Source organism: Manis javanica, chromosome 2 (assembly GCF_040802235.1).
Source record: "Manis javanica isolate MJ-LG chromosome 2, MJ_LKY, whole genome shotgun sequence".
Classification (NCBI taxonomy): Eukaryota; Metazoa; Chordata; class Mammalia; order Pholidota; family Manidae; genus Manis; species Manis javanica.
This window is the reverse complement of record NC_133157.1, coordinates 1,171,333-1,194,565: the sequence shown is the minus strand read 5'-3', so window position 1 is coordinate 1,194,565 and position 23,233 is coordinate 1,171,333. Positions and strand designations below refer to the sequence as shown.

The 23,233-nt window shown below is 62.7% G+C and overlaps 1 protein-coding gene across 1 annotated transcript in view; it reads right to left on the bottom strand.

Moving 5' to 3' along the window:
• KCNT1 (potassium sodium-activated channel subfamily T member 1) overlaps positions 1-23,233 on the bottom strand; it is a 54,641-nt gene that overhangs the window by 19,736 nt on the left and 11,672 nt on the right. Inside the window, exons 3-12 of the mRNA XM_073221460.1 lie at positions 15,797-15,838; positions 10,660-10,739; positions 10,159-10,258; positions 7,973-8,029; positions 7,179-7,227; positions 7,043-7,102; positions 6,865-6,939; positions 6,712-6,795; positions 6,129-6,223; positions 5,037-5,217 (exon numbers count right to left, since the gene is read on the bottom strand). Coding sequence (XP_073077561.1) covers positions 5,037-5,217; positions 6,129-6,223; positions 6,712-6,795; positions 6,865-6,939; positions 7,043-7,102; positions 7,179-7,227; positions 7,973-8,029; positions 10,159-10,258; positions 10,660-10,739; positions 15,797-15,838 — 823 coding nt within the window. The remainder of the gene's footprint in view (positions 1-5,036; positions 5,218-6,128; positions 6,224-6,711; positions 6,796-6,864; positions 6,940-7,042; positions 7,103-7,178; positions 7,228-7,972; positions 8,030-10,158; positions 10,259-10,659; positions 10,740-15,796; positions 15,839-23,233) is intronic.

Genomic DNA, 23,233 nt, shown 5'->3' with positions numbered 1-23,233 from the left:
GAGAGAGGAACTGGGATCAGTGCTCCTTATCACTGTGAGCTACTCAGTCTTTCCAACCGACGAGGAGGTGCTAGGAGCTCCCTGCTGCCTGCCGCCACCGTCCAGGGTGAGGACACCCGTGGGCGTGCACACAGGGCGACAGCCCCCAGCCCTGGGGCCCATTCTCCTGATGTGGTTCCTGAGTGGGACAGACATTTTTTGCATGCTTGGAAAAGTTCAGAACAGTAATGTAAAAATTAAACTTTAAACTGAAAAAATAGAAATAAATATAATTCATAATTTAAAACATTAAACAAGTGGTCACATTCATAACTTATACTTATGTAATCTAAAAATGCAACTTAAAAATGTAATGAAAACTACATGCAAGAGAGTGAAACTGGATCACTGTCTAACCCCACACACAAAAGTAAACTCAAAATGGATCAAAGACCTGAATGTAAGTCATGAAACCATAAAACTCTTAGAAGAAAACATAGGCAAACATCTCCTGAATATAAACATGAGCAACTTCTTCCTGAACCCATCTCCTCGGGCAAGGGAAACAAAAGCAAAAATTAACAAATGGGATTATATCAAACTAAAAACTTTCTGCACGGAAAAGGACACCATCAACAGAACAAAAAGGCGTCCTACAGTACGGGAGAATATATTTGTAAATGGCATATCTGACAAGGGGTTAATATCCAAAATACATGAAGAACTCACATGCCTCAACACTCAAAAAGCAAATAACCCGATTAACAAATGGACAGAGGATATGAAGAGACAGTTCTCCAAAGAAGAAGTTCATATGGCCAACAGGCACATGAAAAGATGCTCCACATCGCTAGTCATCAGGGAAATGCAAATTAAAACCACAATGAGATATCACCTCACACCAGTAAGGATGGTCACCATAAAAAAGACTAAGAACAACAAATGCTGGTGAGGATGTGGAGAAAGGGGAACCCTCCTACACTGCTGGTGGGGATGTAAGCCAGTTCAACCATTGTGGAAAGCAATACAGAGGCTCCTCAAAAAACTAAAAATAGAAATACCATTTGACCTGGGAATCCCACTCCTTGGAATTTACCCAAAGAATACAACTTCTCAGATTCAGAAAGACATATGCACCCCTATGTTTATCACAGCACTTTTTACAATAGCCAAGAAATGGAAGCAACCTAAGTGTCCATCAGTAGATGAATGGATAGAGAAGATGTGGTACATATACACAATGGAATATGATTCAGCCATAAGAAAGAAACAAATCCTACCATTTGCAACAACAGATGGAGCTGGAAGACATTATGCTCAGTGAAGTAAGCCAGGAGGAGAAAGACAACTGCCAAATGATGTCCCCCATTTGTGGAGTATAAGAACAAAGCAAAACTGAAGGAACAAAATGGCAGCAGACTCGCAGACCCCAAGAAGGAACTAGTGGTTACCAAAGGGGAGTGGTGGGGGAGGGTGGGTGGGAATGGAGGGACAAGGGGACAGGGGGGCATTATGTTTAGTGCACATGGTGTGGGGGGGGTCACACGGAGAGCAGTGTGGCCCAGAGAAGGCACATAGTGGATCTGTGGCATCCTGCTGCACTGATGGACAGTGACTGCACTGGGGTGTCGGGGGGGACTCGATAATATGGGTAAAGGTAGTAACCACATTGTTTTTTCATGTGAAACCTTCATAAGAGTGTATATCAATCATACCTTAATAAAAAAAAAGTATAATGAAAACACATAACTTAAAAAATAATACAAATTTAAAAATCTAAAAAATATTAAAAATGCAATTTAAAAAACAATGGTATAAAAATATAATACAGGAGAGAACCAAGATGGCGGCGTGAGTAGGACAGTGGGAATCTCCTCCCAAAAACATATGTATTTTTGAAAATACAACAAATACAACTCTCCCTAAAAGAGAGACCAGAGGACGCAGGACAACAGCCAGACCACATCCACACCTGCAGGAACCCAGCGCCTCGCGAAGGGGGTAAGAAGCCCCGGCCCGGCGGGACCCAAGCGCCCCTCCCCCCAGCTCCTGGCGGGAGGAGAGGAGTCGGAGCAGGAGGGGGAGGGAGCCCAGGACTGCTGAGCACCCAGCCCCAGCCATCCGCACCAGAGCACAGACACAGTGCGTGTGTGGGGTGCTGGAAACTAGGGAAACAGGACAGTAAGACCTGTGGGCGGGTCCCCGCAGTTGGCGCACCCAGGACAGAACCCCCCGCAGCATAGCTCGGAGGCCCCTCACTGCGATAAACAGCCTCCCACCCGTTCCCCCTCCAACGCAGCTCCGCCATATCAGAGCAGCAGCCTGAGGCTGGCCACACCCACAGCAACTGCAGAGCTAAATAAACTCCATAGTGGCCGGGCAAGATCAGAAGCCCCGTCTGCGCGCAGCTGCCCAGCACGAGCCGCTAGAGGCCGCTGTTCTCCCAGGAGAGGAAGGCCACAAACTGGCAAGAAGGGACTTTCTCTTACCAACACACACGCCAGCTCCCCACAAATATATCTATCGCCGTGAAAAGGCAGAAGGCAGAAGAAATTGATGCAGACCAAGATCACAGAGGCAAACCCTGAGGAGACAGACCTAACCAGTCTTCCTGAAAAAGAATTAAAAATAAAGCTCATAACCATGCTGATGGAGCTGCAGAGAAATATGCAAGAGCTAAGGGATGAAGTCCGGAGGGAGATTACAGAAATGAAACAATCTCCGGAAGGATTTATAAGCAGAATGGATAAGATGCAGGAGGCCACATTGATGGAATAGAAACTAGAGAACAGGAACGCATAGCAGCTGATGCAGAGAGAGATAAAGGATCTCCAGGAATGAGACAATATTAAGAGAGCTGTGTGACCAATCCAAAAGGAACAATATCCGCATTATAGGGGAACCAGAAGAAGAAGAGAGAGAGAAAGGGATAGAAAGAGTATTTGAAGCAGTAATTGCTGAAAACTTCCCCAAACTGGGGGAGGAAATAATTGATCAGACCATGGAAGTGTACAGAACTCCCAACAAAAAGGACCCAAGGAGGACAACACCAAGGCACATAATAAATAAAATGGCAAAGATCAAGGACAAGGACAGAGTTTTAAAGGCAGCTAGAGAGAGAAAAAAGGTCACCTACAAAGGAAAACCCATCAGGCTCTCATCAGACTTCTCGACAGAAACCCTACAGGTCAGAAGAGAATGGCAGGATATACTTAATGCAATGAAACAGAAGGGCCTTGAACCAAGGATACTGTATCCAGCACGACTATCCTTTAAATATGAAGGAGGGATTAAACAATTCCCAGACAAGCAAAAGCTGAGGGGAATTTGCCCCCCACAAACCACCTCTACAGGGCATCCTACAGGGACTGCTCTAAATGGGAGCACCCCTAAGGCTAAACAGATGTCACCAGAGAAAATAAAATCACAGCAAAGAAAGCAGACCAACCAAATACTAACTAAAGGCAAAAAATAAAATCAACTACCCACAAAAGCAGTTAAAGGAAGCACAAAAGAGCACAGAATGAAACACCCAACATATAAAGAACAGAGGAGGAGGAATAAGAAGGGAGAAAAATAAAGGATGACCAGACAGTGTTTAAAATAGCTCAATAAGCGAGCTAAGTTAGGCAGTAAGACACTAAAGAAGCTGACCTTGAACCTTTGGTAACCACGAATCTAAAGCCTGCAATGGCAGTAAGAACATATCTTTCAATGATCACCCTAAATGTAAACGGACTGAATGTGCCAATCAAATGACACACAATAATAGAATGGATAAAAAAGCAAGACCCATCTCTGTGCTGCTAACAAGAGACTCACCTCAAACCCAAAGACTATAGGAACAGAGAAAGACTGAAGGAACAAAACAGCAGCAGAATCACAGAACCCAAGAATGGACTAACAGTCACCAAAGGGAAGGGGACTGGGGAGGATGGGTGGGAAGGGAGGGATAAAGAGGGGGAAAAAGAAAGGGGCATTATGTTTAGCATGTATAATGTGGTAGGGGGGGCACATGGAGGGCTGTGCAACACAGAGAAGACAAGTAGTGATTCTGCAGCATCTTACTATGCTGATGGACAGTGACTGTAGTGGGGTTTGTGGGGGGGATCTGGTGAAGGGGGGACCCTAGTAAACATAATATTCTTCATGTAATGGTAGATTAATGACAACAAAATAAATAAATTAAAAAATATATATATATATAATACAGTTTGGACATTGGGATTCGGTGGTGGCGGGGGGTCGGGTGGGGGCTGATGGGAGAGGTGGCGTGGTGGGGAGGGCATGTGGGGAGGACAGGCTTTAGATGGAGGGGCAGGAGGTTCTGGGGGAGCAGAGGGCAGGCATGAGCTACTGTTTAGGGGTCCCCAGTGCATGGCAGGCCCTTGTGGGAGGGGCTGTGCTCTGCACCAGAGTGAAGCAGGACAGGCGGGTGCCAGCTGGAGCTGGGGGCTCCAAGCTGTAGGGTGGGGGTGAGGGCTGGGGCCAGGGGGGCGGAGCTCAGGGCCAGCAGTGGCTCCCTGGGTGGACCTGCCCCATTGCTGCTGCACCTACCCCAGCCCACCACGTCCTGGGTGTCCACCTCCGTCTGGCTCCCCTCACACCCCTTTTTCCCCAGCTGGCTCCTCTCCAGGCCTCCACCTTTCATACCTGAACACATGAGGGTCAGGATGGGCTGGGTTCCCACACTGTCCCCACCTCGGCCTTGGTGACAGGGAGGCAGCTGGGGGTGCTGGCGGGTGTGTCCCCCCCGGTCCTGACGGCTGCTGCCGCACTGGCTTAGGGCTCCTGAGCCCCTGCCCCAACACAGATGCCTGCGGGGACCCTGGCGGCCCCTCCCACCACACACTCTGTGCTCTGACCAGGTCTGGGAGTGACCAGCACATGGTGCCCACAGGCCTGACATCCATCCTCCCTTGTGGCCTCACTAGTGACCAGACCCCCAGGGGGCCGCTGGCAACTGTCACCCTCCCTGTCCCCGGTCGGCCCTGCTGCCCCGCGTGGGTGTCTCCATCGGCACCCTCCTCTCGCGGGGGGCTGGGCTGGGAGCCCACCTGCAGTGGGAGTACCACGAGTGCCACGCAGATCATGACGACCACCAGCAGCTGGGATGGCCAGATCTTGGGTGTCACGTCCCCGTACCCCACGGTGGAGAAGGTGACGATGCAGAAATAGAAGGAGGTCAGGAGGGACAAGTTCTCGCCCGCTCGCTCCAGGTGCTGGATGCCGCAGGTCCTAGGAGGCCGGCAGGCGGGAGCTGCGGGCGGGGCTGCACCCTCTGAGCGGCGGCTGGAGCCCTGCCTGCCCAGGGGACCGTGCCCCCGGGGGGCCGAGACGTGCTTCCAGGTCACCCAGGGCACAGTGCCGGGCGCGTTCCTGACGGGGCCCCTGCCGCCACCTGGGCCTGAGTCCGGCTTGGCCCCTGGGGCTCCTAGTGTTTCTGGTCTGGCCTGAGAGGTGGCCCAGCCCAGCCTGCCCAGTTCCCCAGAATCCTCCCTGCCCAGCTTGTGGCTCTTCTGAGGCCTCAGAAAGGACTGCCAGGAGCGTGGGCACAGGGCTGCAAGGGTTAAGGGTGGGCCTGGGGTCAGCTGAGTCCCTGCAAGCTCCTCATCGTCACCCAGGAGGCCACAAAGGGCACGGGGCAGTCCTGCCTCTGAGGCAAGGACCCCACGTCCCCGTCCCCAGGCTGGGAGTGCTGACGGCAGGGCCTGGGGCCCCTCAGCACACAGAGAGCAGGATGTCCCGTGCTCAGGGTACCCCCCAACTGGCTGCTGCCAGGGGGGTGGCTGCCCAGTCACCACAGAGCTTTCTACCCCGTGCATGCCCCGCCCTGCTCCTACGAGGCCTGCATGTTGGGGGGTGACAAGGAGGCTGCCAGCACACGGCCCTCCTGCCCTCCCTCCTGGGCCTTGGTGCCCACCCTGCTCCTTGACTGGGGGACAGGAGGTGGTGGCCAGCCTCACCAGGACCAGGCAGGGCAGAGTAGCCAGACCAGGGCCGCCCAGAGATGTGGGCTCTGAGCTGCTGCCCACACAAGGCCTTCCTGACCGCTGGGACATGAGGGCCTGGCTCTGCCCCAGGTGGGGCTGCCCGCCACCTGGCAAGGCCTCTGGGTGTGCGAGGGGCCCCCGGACGGCGGCACTTACCCCGTGAAGACCAGGCAGAGCAGGGTGCAGAAGAGGATGAGGACCTGGTTGAACATGGCCGACTGCGTCCGCAGGATGGCACGGTGGAAGTCGTTCTGTGGGACGTGCCGCCGTCAGCCTTGACCTCGGCGCGGAAACTTTACGATTTGGTGGGGCGCGCCAGGGGGCCTGGGCTCCCAGGAGCAGCCTCCCTGGGGGCCCGGCTGCTGGCACGTTGGTAGTGGACCTTGCTCAGCATCTCGGCAGGGTCCCGCCCGTGGCCCTGGGCTCTGTGAGCCTGGTTCTGTGGCCCTGCTTTGCTCGCACCTGGCACCTTCACCCCTACCCCGGGGTCAGGGAAGGCTCTGGGGTGGACCCCCTGCATCCTGGCCGAGGTTCGGCAGTCGGTCAGGAAGGAGCCGGAAGGGCGCTTGATGGTGACAGGGATCACGTGTGTCTGCTGTCACCATGGCCCCTGGGGCACCAAGGGAAGCTGCCAGCTCTCTGCCAGGCCAGGGCTGGGCTGTGGCAAGCTGCCGCCCCAGGGCCCTGGGGGGCGTGCAAGGTGTCACTCTGCACGGGGGCTGCCCAGCCCGAGGCTTACAATCATGTTCTCCAGGGTGTGCTTGGCCAGCCAGCAGTTCAGGAACACAGGGATGAACAGGTTCCGCAGCGGTGCCCAGAATATCTGCGGATGAGCTGGGTCAGGGCGCTGGGGGCCCGGGGCGCCCCGTGCCTCGGCCAGCGGCTCACCCACCGTGATGATGAAGGGCAGCGTGTTGATCATCTCCAGGACAAAGGAAACGTGGAAGATCTGCTCCCAGATGTTGCCCTGGGGAGCCAGGGGGAGGGGCAGGGGGCGGGGGCAGACATGCCAACCAGGTCAGGGGGCGGAGGGGCCCAAGGGCGGGGGGTGTCAGCTGGGGCGCACTCACCTTGTAGCTGAGGTAAATGAGGAGCATGGTCTCCAGGAAGCTTATTGTGGCCACGATGACCTGGGGGCAGGAGCCTTTGAGCAGGACTGGCCGGAGGGGGCAGGGCCACCCAGAGCCACGCCTGCCCACCGCTCACCTGAATGGCCCACAGAGATACCTTCCTCTCCACCCACAGGATGGGTGCCCTGTGGAGAAAGCAGGACAGCCTTGGCCACGCCTGCCACCTGGGAGGTGCTCACTGTGGGGCAGGGCGGTGGCTCGAGGGCCGTTTGCCTGGACACGCTGGGGGCAAGTGCAGCCTGAGCCTCAGTGGCCTCCCTTTGCCCCTGGCCCCTGGGAGCGGGGCCCCCGGGCATGTCACTGCAGAGGAGGCACTCAGGTCCCCCACTGTTACTGGGTGGCATGGCTTCTGGAAGCTGTGGGAGCCGCTCTGCAGCTGGGCCAGGGGTGCAGGGGTGGGGGGCACAGGACTGCTCATTGTCTGGTCCAAACAGAGCTCTGGGTACTGGAGACAAACCGGAAGAGGCAGGAAGGGAGAAGCACCCTCCTCGCTGGGGAGGTGGCCGGGCCCCTGGGGACCACCCTACACCAGCCAGGCACCCCGGCCGCTCTGCGCCACTTCCCACTGCTTGACTGGGGCACCCACTTTTCTTGGCTGGAAGCACCCTGAATTGGAGGTGCAGCGCAGAGCTCATCTGTAGGTGCTCCCTGTGTCCCCCTCCCCACCCATGACAGGGGCTGGTCATTCTTAAATTGCTCCTGGAGCTCTGCCCACCGCATGGCCAGGGCCTGGGGGTCCAGGAGAACATGCCTCAGGGGACCCAGGGGTTCAGACACTGAGGGTCCTTGGTTCACCCACCCCACCCCGCCTTGGGCCTGGGAGTGGGAGTCTGGGCAGTGAAAGGTCAGCGAGCCGAGCAGGGGGCTCACCAGTTGATCTCGGAGGAGGACTCATTGAAGGTAAAATTCTGCTTTGGGCAGCCCCAGCTGTGGAGACACAGAGCTGGCTTAGCCACAGCCCCTGCCAGCACGCCCGGGAAGGGACCCTTCCCAGGCTGGCCTGGGCTCTGGGAGCACAGGGGCGCCCGCCCCTCCACCCAGGCCACCCTCCACATCTTGGACAGGCATCTGTCCTAACACTCGGGCCAAGAGCCAGCTGGCCTCACGCTGTACATGGCGCCTGGGGAGAGCGGGGCTCTGCCCGGTCTGCTGGCTGCGGAAGGCTGTGTGTGGCCAGACTGACCCTGGAGCACACAGGGCCTCCCAGAGGCCAGAGCGGCTGCAGACAAGGCTGGACAGTGCGTGTGAGACAGAGAGGAAGCCAAGCTCTCCCCCCTCGCTCGGGGCTGTCCTGAGGTCACGCCTGAGGACAAGCCTCCCCCTCACACCACCTGGACACCCAGCCACTGGGAAGGTGGACGGCATGGGGACCTGCTAGTTCTGCCCCAGGCTGCAACCAGCACCACGTTCGCTGACCAAGGGGACCCACTCTCACAGAGCCCTCCCCCCTTTCTCCCTACTGACCCACTTCACCCTAAACCCAGTGAGGTGGCCGGCCATCCTTCCTTCCGTCCACCATCCCTCTGTCCACCCACTAGCCACTGTTTACCATTCATCCATCCTTCCCCCCTCCGTAACCCATCCACCACCCATCTATCCATCACCCTTCTCCCCGATCCAGGTACCTTCCCAGCCACCCATCCCTGAGCCAAATGCTGTGCCGAATATAACAGTCCCGGACCGTGAAGGACGTGCCACCAGATGTCCCAGGAGCCTCTGGGAGTGGGACAAGGTGGACGGAACCCAACAAACTGGCTTGAAAGTCAGTTAGTGCCCCTGTTTTTCTTCTCAAACTACAAAGGCAAGGTCTGCTCTCCCCACCCAGGATAAAGCTGGGAGGCTTCTTCTCAGGAGGGAGAGAGAGTCCGGCCCGGGGTCACCGGTTCCCTGCGCCTGTGGGAATCAAGCCTGCACTGCCGGCCTTCAGTCCCAGCCCCCCCGAGGCTCGGTGCCAGGGCCCAGCAGCCAGGCCTTAGCCTCCAGGGAAGAGGTGGGAGAACTGCTCTGGGGAGAGAGCGACCGGGCTCTCCCAGGTGACAGCAATGCCAGGCCACAGCCTGGCCGCAGGGCCCCGGGCATTGCAGGGCCCACCCTTACTGTTCCTGGTGCCCAGGCAGCCAGGCGTTTAAGGAAATCCACTCAAGGTGAGCTCGGGAGAAGCTGGCTGGGCAGGAGGGGAAAGTGTAAGGAAGGAAAGATAAGACACCCTCCAGTGCTGGGGGCAGTGACGCCCGAGGCAGGACAGACACTTGAAGATGAAAGTTCTCAGAAATTAGAAAATGACAGCAGAAATGGCCAAGTCATCCGAGGAGCTGGAGATAAGGCCGAGGAAATGCCCCAGAAAGAGCACAGGGGGTGAGCAGGAGAGAGGGCAGGGGTGTGCAGGGTCGACCCAGAGGCCAGCACCCGCCCACCGAAAGCCTGGGAGGGGAGACCAGCCCTCAAAGGCAATTCAGGGAGCCCAGTGCTGGGCCATGGCCCACGGAGACAACAAGCCACCACAACAGGGCCACACGGAGACTCGCCAGGCCCAGGCAGGGACCTGTCGGCCTCCAGGGAAGAAAGCTGCTCCCCACAAGGACTGCGAGTGGACACAGCTGTGACGCCACAGTAGCACGGGGGGCAGGAGAGTCCTTCAGCAGGGGCCTGGGAAGTCACCTGAGGACCTGAGGAAGTGAAGTCACTGGGAAGAGACACCGCGGGTCTAGGGCACCGGCAGGAGCCCGAGTGGGGGGCACAGAAGCCCACCTGCTCGCTCCTGGTGCTCCAGGACCCCGCACACCGCTGGGGGTCACATTTCAGGCCTGGGGTGGCCACAGAGGCAGCCACAGTCCACAGACAGGGGCAACCCCCACCCCCCTGCACTGAGTCCGTTGGCCAGTGGTAGCCGGCGTGCGGCTCCATGGGCCAGACACTGGGTTGGGTGCAGGGAGGGCTCCGCACGGCTCCCGGCCGGGATGCTGGGGCAGACCCCACAGTGGCCCAATGGGCCCTGCAGGCACACCAGGCACCAGGCGAGAAGCCCCACCACACCCCGGACCTCGCGGGGCACCCACCATCCAATCCCCAGGGCCGGGTCGTCCAGCAGGACTCGGACAATGTACAGCAGACAGGTCAGCAGCTTCAAGGAAAAGTTGAACAGTCTGATTCGCAGGCCTGCGGGGGGCATGATGTCAGGGCTCCTGGCTGCCTGGGGCCCGTACCGTCTCCCGCCATTTGGTCCTCCCTGTGCGCCTCGGGTGCCCACCCACAGTTGCCCTGGCACTGGGCCCTCCTCTGAGGGGCACAGGGCAGGGTGTTCCCTGCACCACCCACTCCTTGAGCAGGGCAGGCAGGGGCTGGGGTAGTGCACCAATGGATGCAGGCCCAGGCCCAGGGGCATGCATCCAGGGGGGTCTGAGGTGGCCAGGCTCCTACTGGGAAGGCAGGTAGGAGGGACCCGGCTGCAGGGCAGGGGCCACAGGGAACAGGTCCCATCTCCCACTGGGAAGGTGGCATGAAGCTGAGCCTGCCCCTGTGCCCACCACAGACAAGACACCCCTCTGGCCCTCACTCACTGGATCTCTGGTTTTTGATGAAGAACAGCTTGAGTCGCTCCTTGAACGTGTTCTCGTTGACATAGAACTCCACCTGGACCCTAGGGTGGGGATGGAGAGTAGCATGGGGGCCCTGGGCCGGTGGGGGCCGCAGGGAAGAAGCCCCACCCTGCAGGAGCCAGATTGACAGATGGCAGCCACGGGGTCAGCACTTCCACCTCGGGTGGAGAGTGCACTGTACCTACCTGCACGCGTGCCTGCAGACCAGCCCACCAGCCCTCCAGGCCCTGCACGGGAGGCCCCTCACAGCCTTAGGCTGTCACAGGCAGCCGCCAGGATCAAACGTGCCCTGCGTGGCCCTCGGCATACAGCTCAGAACATGCCTTATCGGATACACAGAACATTCCAGAAGCCGAGGGTCAGCTGCTTTGTCTGGTGGCCCTGGTGGCTGCGCCTGTGGCTCACTGCAGGTTGGAACAGAGGGGCCGGCAGGAAGTAGCCTCCCCTGCACCCTCCCACAGGCCAGCAGCAGGGCCCCTGCACCCCAGGCCAACTCCAGATGTCCCAAGCCCCTGCCCAGGCTCCCAGTGACCTGGAACAGTAGACACAGCAGACCCAGCCGGAGCTGCCGGGCATCAAATGTGGGGGCCATCTGGTCGCCCACAGTAATGTGGGCCCCAGGCAATGGGCCGCTGGCTCCGACGCCTGGGTGCCTGGTTCCACCAGGCTCAGCATCCCACCAGAAGGAAAGCTCCGGCTGACAGCAGGCAGGGCAAGCCAGCGTTCCCTCGGCCATCCTGGCCTTCCCCACCCCACCTCCCTGATGCTGATGCCAGGGCAGGGGCTCTGCACGAGGGGAGGGCGTGGCGTCTCCCTCTGGGCAGGCCCCACTCCCCCAGTGCGGAGGCAGGGCCGTGGGAGTTTTGAAGGGTCTGAAACGCCCATCCTTGCCCAGCGCCTGGGGCCGCAGTCGCGATGCGGAGCTGTCCATGAGGGCAGTGGTCTGGGCCCGCCCTGGAGACAGGGGCCCGCAGCAGGGGGCCTGGGCAAAGCCCAGCACCTTCTCCCCCTGCCCAGGCCAGTGCCTCAGCCGGGCCACAGTGGCCTCCCTGGTCACCGGGCTCAAGAAGGCCCCAGAGGAGGTGGGGGTGCAGCGCCCTGCCCCACTCTGTCCCCATGCAGGGGGGTCACCCACCACACCCAGGACCAGGGCAGCACAGGACTCCCACAGGCCAGCAGGGGCCACACCCACTGCACCCCAGCATCCCCCACTCTACCTGAGCACTCCCCTGCACCCAGAGCACCCCCCTGCACCCCAGCACCCCCACTGCACCTCTCTTGGTACCAGCAGGGGTGCTCCTGGGATCTATTTGAGAAGTTGGCTAGATAAGCTGGGCCAGGCCTGGGCTCAGTCTGGTGGGGTTTTGGGGGCAGATGCCCCTCAGTTAAGCCCAAGGGGTCACACAGACTCCATCACAGCAAAGCCTGGGTGGAGGGCTCTCGAACCCCAGTCTGTGTCTCTCCCCTGAGGTGTGACCCCCACAGGCTCCTACCTGGCAAGGCCCCACCTGGCCCCTGTGGCTGATGGCCGAAGGCTCCTTCCTCCTTGGCCCCCAGCACCACCCACACGGCCCTCCCTACCCAGCCTGAATCCTGCCTCCCCCATTTTCCCAGCTCCCCCAATCCCCAACCTACATGTGGGGCCCTGCTGGCCTGGCCCCGCCTGTGTGAGGTGACCCCCAAACCCCAGCTCTGCTCAGAGTCCCAGCTCATTCCTGCCCCCCAGCTCCCCAGGGGGTGCCCCCCAGGCCTCCTCTCTGACCCAAGGGGGTGGCCACTCTCCTCTTCTCAATCCAAATCAGACCCCAGACCCATTGCAATTCCGACGTTTCCCACTTCCCCCTCGGCGGCCAGAGGGCTGGGCCACCCTTCCTACAGCTGAGCCTCCTTACCCTGCTGACTCCAGGCCCTCCCAGGGGTCCCCCCACATCAGCCCCCATCCTGCTGGCACTGGACCTCACCAGGTGAAACACTCCTTCTTGCCCATCTGCCCATCTGTCTCCCAGGCAGGCTCACCTCTGACCTCCCACCTCTGGGCCTGCCCTGGCCCACCTGGTCTCCCCTCTCCTGGCCTGGCCGGGCCCCACAGCCCTCTGACAGCCCCCCGCTTCCTGCCATCCCCCAGCCTTCAGGTCTGCCGGCTCCTCTCTGCTTTCTCTGTTGCAAAAACCCAGGGAACCCCCCACCCACCCAGCTCCTCCCCAGAGACCCCAACCTGAGCCTTTAGCCTTGCCCCACTTCCAAGCAGAAGCCCCTTCCCAGGCCCCAGAAATGGAAGCCCAAGGCTCTCCTCAGCTGGGCCTCCTCCCTGGCCTGGACAGTCCCCTGCAGTGCTGAGAGGGAGGTGCTTCCACGCGGGAGGGGAGTTGGGGTGGCAGGGAGCAGGAGCTGAGGGCCTGCGGCACCTCGCCTGTAGGCAGGGAAGTTCGTGAAGCCTTTTTCTCCTTTAATTTTTCATGAGCTGTGGCCGCATCCTCTGGCCCCACCGCAGAGTGAATTACAAGCTGTCCATTTACCCGAGGTACCTTCAGGGATGGGGCCTGGCGCTGGACCTGCGGCCCCGGGGCTCACCGCACAGGCTGGGCCGGGGTGGACGGCGGCTCTTCGCTTGGCAAGCTCCTGGGAGGAAGCAAGCCAGCTGGCCACAGTCGGCCAGGCCTGCCAGTTGGAGGGCCTGCCCTGCGTGAGCCTCGGCCTCTCACCTGGGGAAGGGCAGTGGCAGGAACCATCTGCCACCAGAGTCCGGAGGGTACCAGGCAGGCACCTCCCTTACAGGCCGGCTTCACATTCGTTTTGGGTGGAGGGCAGAGTGGGGACGGCCCAGGCTGCCTCGGGACCCGGTGCCCGTCTGCTCCTGCAGTGCAAGCATGGGGGCCGGCCTCGTTCTGAGTCCCTGACATGGCCCATACCTATTGCTCACATCACCCGTGAAAGACAGGACCCTGGGCCACAAAGTGTGGCTACAGATCACAGAGCCAGCTGCAGCTCGAGGCCCCGCGGTGGAGCTGGTGACTCAATGCAAGGGAGGCCACACTGGGGGGTCAGGGGCAGCTGGGGGGGGCAGGGGGCACCGATCAGGGAGCTGGGCCAGGGCCCACACAGGGCACGGAGCAGCCTGCAAAGGGCCGGTCTGCCACGGCGAGCATGGGCCAAGGGGGTCTGCTCCTACATCGGCTTCCCTGCCCCCCCACCCATTCGCTGCTGCGGCTGGACCCGGCAGGGGGCTCGGGGGGTCAGGGCGCAGCGGACCTGCTGCCCAGGCCCAGGCCAGTCTGAAGCAGGTGTGACTCACAGGGCATGGGGGAGGCCAGGCCTCAGACAGCCCCTGGGCACTGCTGGGGTCAGGCCCTGGGCCCCGCACCCTCTGTCCTGTTCTGAGCAGCCCTCAGACTGACAAGGCAAGGTACCCAGGCTGGGCGGGCAGGAGGACCATTCCCCCGAGTCCTCCCGCGGAGCCCCTCAGAGCGCTCGGGCCAGACCCGCCCAGAAACACACGGAAACCGAGGCCCACCGAGGCTGTCCAGGGTCCCCCAAGGGTCAGAGGCCCGGGAGCTCTGGGTCCCCAGGGGCCTGGGTCTCAGCATTCAGAGGCAGGTGGGTCAGTCCCCGGCTGGTGGCTATGCCCGTCCCCATGAGGCCCCAGGCAGACGCAGGCCGCATGTGGGGCCCAGGCCACCGCCTGCCTGTGCCTGGGGTCCTGCCCGCGGACCTGAGGAGGAGGCCGCCATGTGCCGTCAGAGGGGCTTGAACCCCACCCACCCCACACACCAGACAGCGTCTGCCCGGCCAGGAGCCATCCAGTCACTAGCTGGGCAGGTAAAGCCCGGGGGCTCCAGCTCTGCCGGCCGTAGAAGGCTGGGCAGGCCTTCCAGGCCTTCCTGGCATGCAGCTCCGGCACAGATGGTCTGTGCCAGGAAGCTCCAAACACAGGGCCAGGCAGCCAGCCCCAGGGGGAGGGCGGCCAGGCACCGGCCCACAGCCCGCCCGGCCCAACAGCCTCACACTCACATGGGGCCGGGTTCCAACTCCCTCCCTGCCTGGGTCCCTCGCTGGGTGCCCTGGCTCTCGGCAGGTGCCTGGGAACTCCACCCAGGAGCCCACAGAGCCGGCAGGCGAGAAGGAAGAGCGGTGCCCAGGCCCAGCCACCAACCCGCCAACACGGACGCTGGCTATTCTGAGAATGGGCAGAGCCTGCGTGCAGCCTAGGGGCCCAGTAAGGGCAGACATGTGGCTCACTGCTCCACCCCCTGGGCAGCGGCACTTCCAGGGGGTGGGTGGACAGGAGCAGGGCCCCGGGCAGAGGACTGGCGGGGTAAGCTGCTGGGGTTTGGCCCGCCTCTCCCAGACCCTCATGGAGGCCCTCCAGAGCCCCTGAGAGGGTGTGGGGTGTTCTGGAGCCTTCTGCTGAGCCGGGGACTATAGCGGGGCAACTCCGGCCAGCAGACCCACAGCCTCGGCCCCTCGGGCGGCTGGGGACTGTCTGCTCCCCTGCTCCTGCCGGGTACAGGGTCGCAGCTGCAGGGGTGCCGGGTGGGACTGCCCGCGGGAAGCACTGGGTGGTGGCTGCCCCCAAGGCAATGCTGATTGTTGGGGGTCTCAGGGCCATGAGGTGGCCCCACTGCACCTCCCGGACCTTGCTGCTCTCAGGACTTGGTGCCCCAGGCCTCACGTGCCCTAAACCCTAACTGAAGCCAGGAAAAGGGGGGTTCTCCATGGGGGCTCCCAGCGGGCTGCCTGGCCCGGCGCCCTGGACCTGCTTAGACCAGGGGTGCCAGCAGTGATCTGTGTGCCTGGTCCCACACAGGCACCATGTTCCTGCCGTCTGGCTGCTCCTGACCGCTGTGGCCGCCATGGCAGGAGGCTGTGGGGTACCCGGCTCTGCACGGCCCCATCTCCTACTCCCAGGCTTTCCCCCGGGGCACGTCCTCCATCCTGTCCCCAGCCTTAGCCCGCCCCCGGCCAGCAGCCCCTGCTCTTGCCTAGTGTCAGGGCAGGTGGTGCCGAGCAGAGTGGACCCTCCCACGGGGCTGCACCCTCCTCCCAGGGCCCTGGCACCCCTGCAGACCCCACTACGGCTCCCTCCCTGCAAAGCACTTACTGAGACAGGGAGGAGTCCAGGCTGAAATCTTCCACATGAAGCCTGGGGACAGACACGGGTGGATGCGTCAACATGGAAGACGGAATTAATGACGGAGGGCCTGGACTCCCGGGCCGGCAGGGACACAGACACATCAGGAGGCTCCCGGCAGGGTCACAGAGAGTTGGGGCGAGCCGTGCACAGACACACCCTGACCGCCAAGCCCCCAGGCACGGTGGAGGTGCCCTTCCACCTGGAGGCAGCCCACACTCAGGGTGCGGCGGGCACCCACCAGCCTGGCCCCTCAGTGCCCTGGCACTGCCAGGACATGCACCCCCTGTGCAGGCCCGATGGGGGCCACCCCACCTTCAGCCGAGCAAGGAGGTAAGATCAGCAGGTGTGGCGAACCCCCACGATCCTGCTCCTGCCAAGCCTGCCCCAGGCACCGTGTGACCCTGCGCCCAGGAACAAGACCCGCTTTACGGCCAGAAGCTGACAGCAGTGAGGGGGCAGGCATCCCGGTGCCCAGCCTGCCGACCCCCCTCGCTCCCCTGCCCTCTAAGTGCCTATGTCCAGCAGCCCTGCCCCTGGCTTCCTGGTGCCAGGATAGGCTGGGAGCTGACACTTCTTGGGCTGCCCTTTGGGTGGCCTGGCTGGGGTTCTCCCAGCCAGCTGCAGGCAGCTGACACCTAGATGGGCGTGGCCTGTGCTGGGGGAGAGGCGGGGGCCTGGCCCACGCCAGGGCCGCAGAGGGCCTTCTCTGCTGGCGACGTGGCCATCTGGGGCCATCTCCTCTGCAGGGCACTTCAGAGGGGCTCTCTTCTAATCCTCAGAGCAATCACTTTCCAGAAGGGGAAGTGAAGGTTTGCAGAGGACACAGGCAGGGAGCAGGGGGCTGGCCTGCAGGGCTGGGCCTGCAGCACGGGTGGGGTCACAGCCTTGCCTCAGAGACCACAGGGCGGGCAGGATCCTGTCCTGGCACCTGGGTGGTGAGTGGGGCTGCGGGGCACACTGGTGGGGCGGGGGAGATGAGGTCCTGGGGGGTGCTGGGCTCTGCACAGGGCAGGGGAGGCCGGGGCTCCACTGGGCCCAAGCCTGGGTTTGCTGGGAGGTTCTGGCAGGTTCTGCATGTTTCAGCTCAGGTTGCCTCTGGGGCCTCGGTGCTCGCCTGAGCTCTGAGTTGGGATGACAGCTGCACCAGGGGGTGGCAGGAGGCTGGCAGGGCCACAGCGGGGCCAGGAGCTCACCAAGAGGTGAGGGGTACTGCTGGAGAGACAGTAGTCAGGTTTCTGCAGGGGGTTGGAGGCCACGTGAAGGTGTGGGTCTGCAAAGGAGGCGGGTCCCGGCTGAGATCCTAGGGCACCTCCTGAACCAAGGGACACCGGGACAAGCCGGCTTGGGCTGGGGTGGGGGTCTATCTGCTGCAGCTGTACGGACAGGCCTGAGGTCACCACAAACATCTGACATTCAAGGCACGAGTCCAGGAGAGCAGGACCCCCTGGAGGTCCGAGGACCCCAGCTGTTGGCCAGGCCAGGCGGGGGTGGGGGTGCAGACTCAGGCGCAAAGCAGACAGCTGATCCCCAGCTGGCCGGGCGGGTGCCAGCAGGTGAAGGGTGCTTCCTGAAGCTCTCCCGATTCCCAGAAGCCCCCAGGTCTGCACACAAAGGTGGGTTCAGACCTCAGGCCGGGCCTCAGCTGTTTGGGGAGGGGCCCAGAGGGCCAGGCTGCCCTGCAGCCACTCTGCAGCCCCCTGTGTTCCTGCTGCTGCCAATCCCCTGCCAGCGTCTGCACTGGCCCCTTCCCACCCAGGAGGCCCCCCCACCTCTGGACCTTTGACAAAGCCCCCTCAGCTGGAGGTCCCCCCCTCTCTCTCCAACCCTGTGTGTCAGCCCAGCTCTGCCCCAGCCGCCTCCTCGGACATCCTCTCCCGGTGACAGGCCTGAGTCAGTGAACCCTGCGCCTGAAGCTACCTAGGAGGGGGTTGCCTGGCGCCCAGCTCACGGGCCCCACCTGCTGGCATTTCTGACCAGCCCCTCTGCTTCCTGTCCTTGGACCTCTCCCCACTCTCTCTGCCCCGGGACCCCCAAGACCTCTGCCCGCAGCCCCCATCGGGATCTTAGAGCTGACCCTACCTCTGCAGAGCCTTCCACTCCTCACCCCCCGGGGCCCATTCACACCCATAGGAGGGTCCCCTCTCCCTGGCCTGGGCCCCACCTCCTGGAGCTCTCCCAGGCTGTGTCTCCAGGTACCCCAAACTCAGTGGTCCACGGAGTGCTCCCCCCACCTGCCATGAATTCCCCACGCTCTCAGTCCCTGACCTTTCTGCAGCCCTCTCCTGGTCGCCAGGCCACCAGCGTCCCCTCCAATGACACACCCGTGAGCCCTCACTTGGTACAGAGCCCAGACCCGGAGGCTGTAACCCTGCCCCTTGGCCTCGGCCTTCCTCCAGGTCAGCACGTGTGGTACTGGGCCCAGGCATGGGGAGGGTTTGCAGCGGCACCTGTGGGGTCTCCCAGGGTGGCCCCAGGTACAAAGGGGCATCACCGCATGGCCAGCCCCTTCCTCACTGGCTCTTCAGCTCGAGAGCTTGAATGATGGTCCTCATCAGGCCCATCCCAGGTCACGCTCTCTGGCCACCCCCACCCACTGCCACCTCACCGTGGGGCACAGCTGCAGACCCACAGACTCTGAGCCCAGGGAGCCCAGGATGGGGGCAGGGGAGAGGGGGTGCCACTGGCCCGTAGGGCCCATGAGTGGGGGTGCAGGGCGTTGGGGCTCTCGGGCACCGCAGGGCGTGGCACTGGGAACAGGCCCCTCCCTGTGGCTCAGTCCCTTGGGGCCAGTGGAGACCCCTGCCTCAGCCTCGCTGCCTCCATAGCAATGGTGAGGCCTCAGGAGGCTCTGGACCACCCTGGGCAGGGCTGAAGCCTCGCAGCCCAGGGCCACAGCAGGTGCCGCAGCTGCCTGCCCCTCCTGACAGAGGCCCACCACCCCCTGTGGCTGTGACAGAAGCCCCCTCAGGCCCATGTTCCCAAGGAGCAGACCCTGTCAGCACCCCTGCTCCCGGCCAGAGACCCTCGGAAGTATGCCTCCACGGCTCCAGGGTGCCAGCTGGGCAGCTGCAGAGCTCCCTCTACTCCATGCTGTGCAAGGAGGCTGGCAGGACCCCACACCCCAGGGCCCGCTGCAGGACCAAGGGAGGCCACCCAAGGAAGGGTCAGCACAGGACCTAGGGTGGCAGAGTGTGGGGAGGGGGAGGGCTTCCTGGAGGAGGTGGCCCTACCACCCAGCTCCAAGCTGCACTGTGGCTCAGATTCAGCTTAGGCAGTATGTGCTATTCCAGTGTCCCTGCAGCAAGGGGCAGCAAGGGGAGACAACCCCTGGCAGGGGCCAGGCTGGCTGTAACCAGATCGTCTGGAGGCACTGCCCCTGGTGCATCCAAGAAGAGGATATTGAAGGGGTCTGGGCCTCAGGTTCCCGGCCAGCACTGCCTCCCTCCTGCACATTAGCTGTTTCAGGGCCTGTTGGGGGCACTTAATCTTCAGCCTTAGCAGTCTCCTCTGGCAAATGGGAATGACTGCTGGGCAGCAGCCTCCCCAGGGTGGCTTCGAGGAATGGCAAACGGGGTGTGAGGGTGGGGAGGGGCCTGGACAGCCTGTGGCCAAGTGGGGGGGTGTCGGGAGGGACTCCTGTTACCCAAGGTCCTGCCATCTGCTGGGCTGAGTCTCTGCCAGCTCCCAGCCCGACCCTGACATGGCATCACACCCCTGCCCGGCCCTGGCTCTGGCTGTCCCCTCTGCCTGGAGGGCACCCGCCCACTGCCCCATGCTCTCCTCACCGGGGCCCAGCCAGTGCCTCCCCACCTCTCAGGCACAGGTCTCTGCCTACACCAGGTGGGTCTGATTCATCTCTGGTTCCCCCGCAGCATCCAGATAGGCTCCCAGCACGGGGAAGGTGCTGGCACAGTAACAGCGCTGCAGACGGGGCCTCAGTGTCCTCATCCGTGAAGTGGGGGGTGCTGTGCCGTGCCCTGCACTCAGACTATGCCCCCCGCCATCTGCAGGGAGCCACCTCCTGCACCCTGCCTGCCGCCACCCAGGGACCCTGCCTGCACCCCAGCTCCAGTCTGCTCCGCAGCCTGTGACCAGCCTCCGCCTTCCCTGGGCCCCGCTGCGGCTCATCTCTCAAGTGGGGACACGGGCGCTGGCCCTGCCTCCCCTAAGCGGCCGCGGGAGCCCTCATGAGTGGGGTCTCCAGCGGGACGGGGCTGAGGCAGGAGGCGCCGATCCACCCGCACGCAGGTCCCTACTCGCTTCTGCCCCCCCACCCTTACCTGCAGGCTCACTGCGCTCGGCGTCTGACAGCAGTAGGGGACTGGGGGTCCCAGAGGTGCCCCAGGGCTGGCTGGAGACAGTGGGTGGCCGGGCGTTTGGGCGGGGGTTCCAAGGGAGACCCGGGCTGCCCTCCCTTTCCCCCGGCTACAAGCGACGCGGCAGGCGCAGCCGAGCAGACCCCGAGCCGATGCAAGCGGCAGAGATGCAAAGCCCCTCCTGGCGGCGGTGCGCGGGGTCCCGGCCCGCTCCCCTACCTCTGGCCCACGTCGCTGCCCACGGAGCCCCCGCCGCGGGTCGGTAGCAGCGGGCTCAGCCCGTGCGGCTCCTCGGAGGCCGAGCCTCCGGCCGGGGCTCCCCCCGGGCCCGCCTTGCCCTCGGACGGCGAGCGCGGCAGCTTGGCCCGCGCCATCCTGCGGGAGCGCACGGCGGCTGGAGGCGGCGGGGGCGGCGCCGGGCGCGACCATCTCCGCGCCCCGCCCCGCGCTCCCCGCGCCGCCGCCGCAGTGGATCGGCCTGGGGGGCAGAGGCGGAGAGGCGGCGCTCCCCCCGTCGGCCCACGGCGCCCGCGCTCCCGCCCCTCGCCCTGCGCGCCCCGCCGCGGCTGGCCCCCTTTCGAGGGAAGCGAGTACCGGGCCTGACAGTCGGCGCTGTCGGAGGGGACGCCTGGCGGCGCGGTCACAACGAATGGCTCTTGGCCGCCCACCTCCGCAGGCAGGAGCTGCTGGAGAGAGGAGAGCTGGCGCTGGTGCCTGGCCTGGGCCTGTTACAGCCGGCCTGTGGGTCCTGGGACCCTGGGGTGCTGCGGATGGCCCGTCCAGCGCTGTGTGCGCCCCACCCCTGGTGCCCTTGCAGGTTGGGTGGTCCGCCGCCAGGCCAGGTGGGAAACAGTCTGACCTCTCTCCCCTGTTTCCTAGACCCCACAGTTGTGGGAGCTCAGGGTAACCGTCATTGATGGGTGCCCGTATGCCAGGCTTAGCCTAAGCCAGGCATGGGACCCCAGTGCTGTCCTGGCAAGCGGTCTGTGCCCAGTGCCCTGAGGGCCCTGCCCTGCTACCTCCCTGCACACCTGGGCAGCAGGTCTCTGGTTTGCAAAGTACTTGCCCAAGGGACGAGCTGGAGGCCTGGCCAGAGGAACGCAGCGAGGACCCTGGAGGGCTGGCCGGCTGGACGGGCTCTTTGTGGCCACACGACACAGCATTCTGCTCAGCCTCTCCATTTCACAGGTGAGGCGGAGGCCGGAGACGTGGCTATTCGCCCAGGGGACAGCGGGCAGGTGCTGCACTGGGAGATTCAAGGCTCTGAGTCTGGTTGCCCAGAGCCACCCGGGTGCAGGACACTCTGAGACACTGCTGTCCTCAGCAGTCTCCAGGCCCCTGCCTCACCCAGACCCTGTGCCAGACCAGAGGCTCCCACCTGCCCGACCTGTCTCTGAATCTTCATCCCACTGTGACCCAGCAGACCACCACGGCCTAGTGCTTATGGGAGATTTGTGGGAGGGAGGCAGACCTCAGAGCACCCCACCCCTGGCCTGACACCTCCCAGACACCCCGAGTCAGGGACATGTGGGGTAGAGCTCTGCGGCCGTCCCAGCAGACACTCACATGCACTCCTCCCTGCGCCGCTTTTCCTGGCCCATGTCTGCCCTAGAGGAATGAGGTGTTTGTGCCTGCAAAGCCCCCTGCCTTCCCCTGGGGAGAGGGGTGAGCAGCTGGTGGCCACTGTTCGCCCTTCCTGTGCAGCAACCCGGAGCGGCCGCACAGGGAGACAGCTGGAAGCGTTTGAGGGCTGCTGCTGGTGGCACTTGCCCTGACACAGGGAGATGCAAAGCAAGCGACTGCGGGCACTGGCGGGACCACACGCGACCCCAGCGGCCCGACCCATCCCAGGAAGCTCCTGGCATGCAGGACAGCAAAGGGTCCCCCATTCACCCAGCAGCGGGAGGCCTGGCACGTCTGGCCTGCCGGCCCACTGTCATTTGGCATCTTTTCCCATTTCTGGTTTTTGAGGGGGCTTCAGGCACTGATGGCATGTGAGGTTCAGGCAGCCAGGTGACAGGGGCGGGATGGCCGACACTGCGGGCACTGATGGCATGTGAGGTTCAGGCAGCCAAGTGACAGGGGCGGGATGGCCGACACTGCGTCTGATGGGATTTAACGGACACTCCCGTCTGATGTGCAGGGAAGGCCCACCTGCCAGCTGTTAGCAGTGGTCATGTCTGGCTGGGGCCAGGGGGCCTCTTCAGCTGGCTGCTGCGTCACTTATGTAGGGTTTGATCTGTTTTCAAGACAATCATTCCCTTGCCATAGAAAGTCAAGTGGCATGTTTTCTGCGTGGGGAAGAGAGACACCCGCCTCCTTCTCACCCCCTGGTCCTGGACCATGAGGGGTGGGCAGTGGGCAGGCCAGACAGGCTCCAGGCCCCAGTGTGTAGAAGCCCTGCCTGCTTCCACAGGGGCCAGACAGCCTCCGGCCCCAAGCCTCACAGCATGGGGGGCAGGTAAAGGGAAGAACCACCCTCTTCTTATGCCTCCTACAAACATGGCTTCATCCCCGCCCAGAGCAGCAGGCCCCGTGCGGAGTGGGACTGCAGGTGGCAGAGGGAGGAGGCAGGGGTGGCGGGGGTGGCAGCGGCCAGGCTCGCTGGGGGAGGGGGTGGTGGGTCGCTCAAGGGAAGGACGCGGGGGAGCACAGGGGAGCAGGAGGGCGGCAGGGCCTGTGGGGTGACACCTGCAGGGGTGAGGGCAGGCTGAAGGCTGCCCCCCGGAGCCTCCGAGCCCAGGGACATGGGCATAAGGCACTGAGGAGTGACTCAGACGCCAGCAGGGAGACGGGTGTGGCTGGCATCACAGAATCCCCAAAATCACGTCCAGAGGGAACTGTGGGGCGGCGCTGGGCAGGGTCACACCTGCCCTGACCCCACCTTCTGAGGTCAAACTGGTGCCCCTATGGGTCCAGGGAACCCTCACCCGCGGCCCGACGGCAGGAGAGGGGGACAAGAATGCATCCTGACGGCCATCATGCCCCAGCTGGGGAGGCGCCTGGGCTGCCCCTCGGATCAAAGCAAGGCCCCCGGGGCCACTGCGGGGGACAAACAGGCCCCCAGGAAGAGGCTCGGCTCCACCGA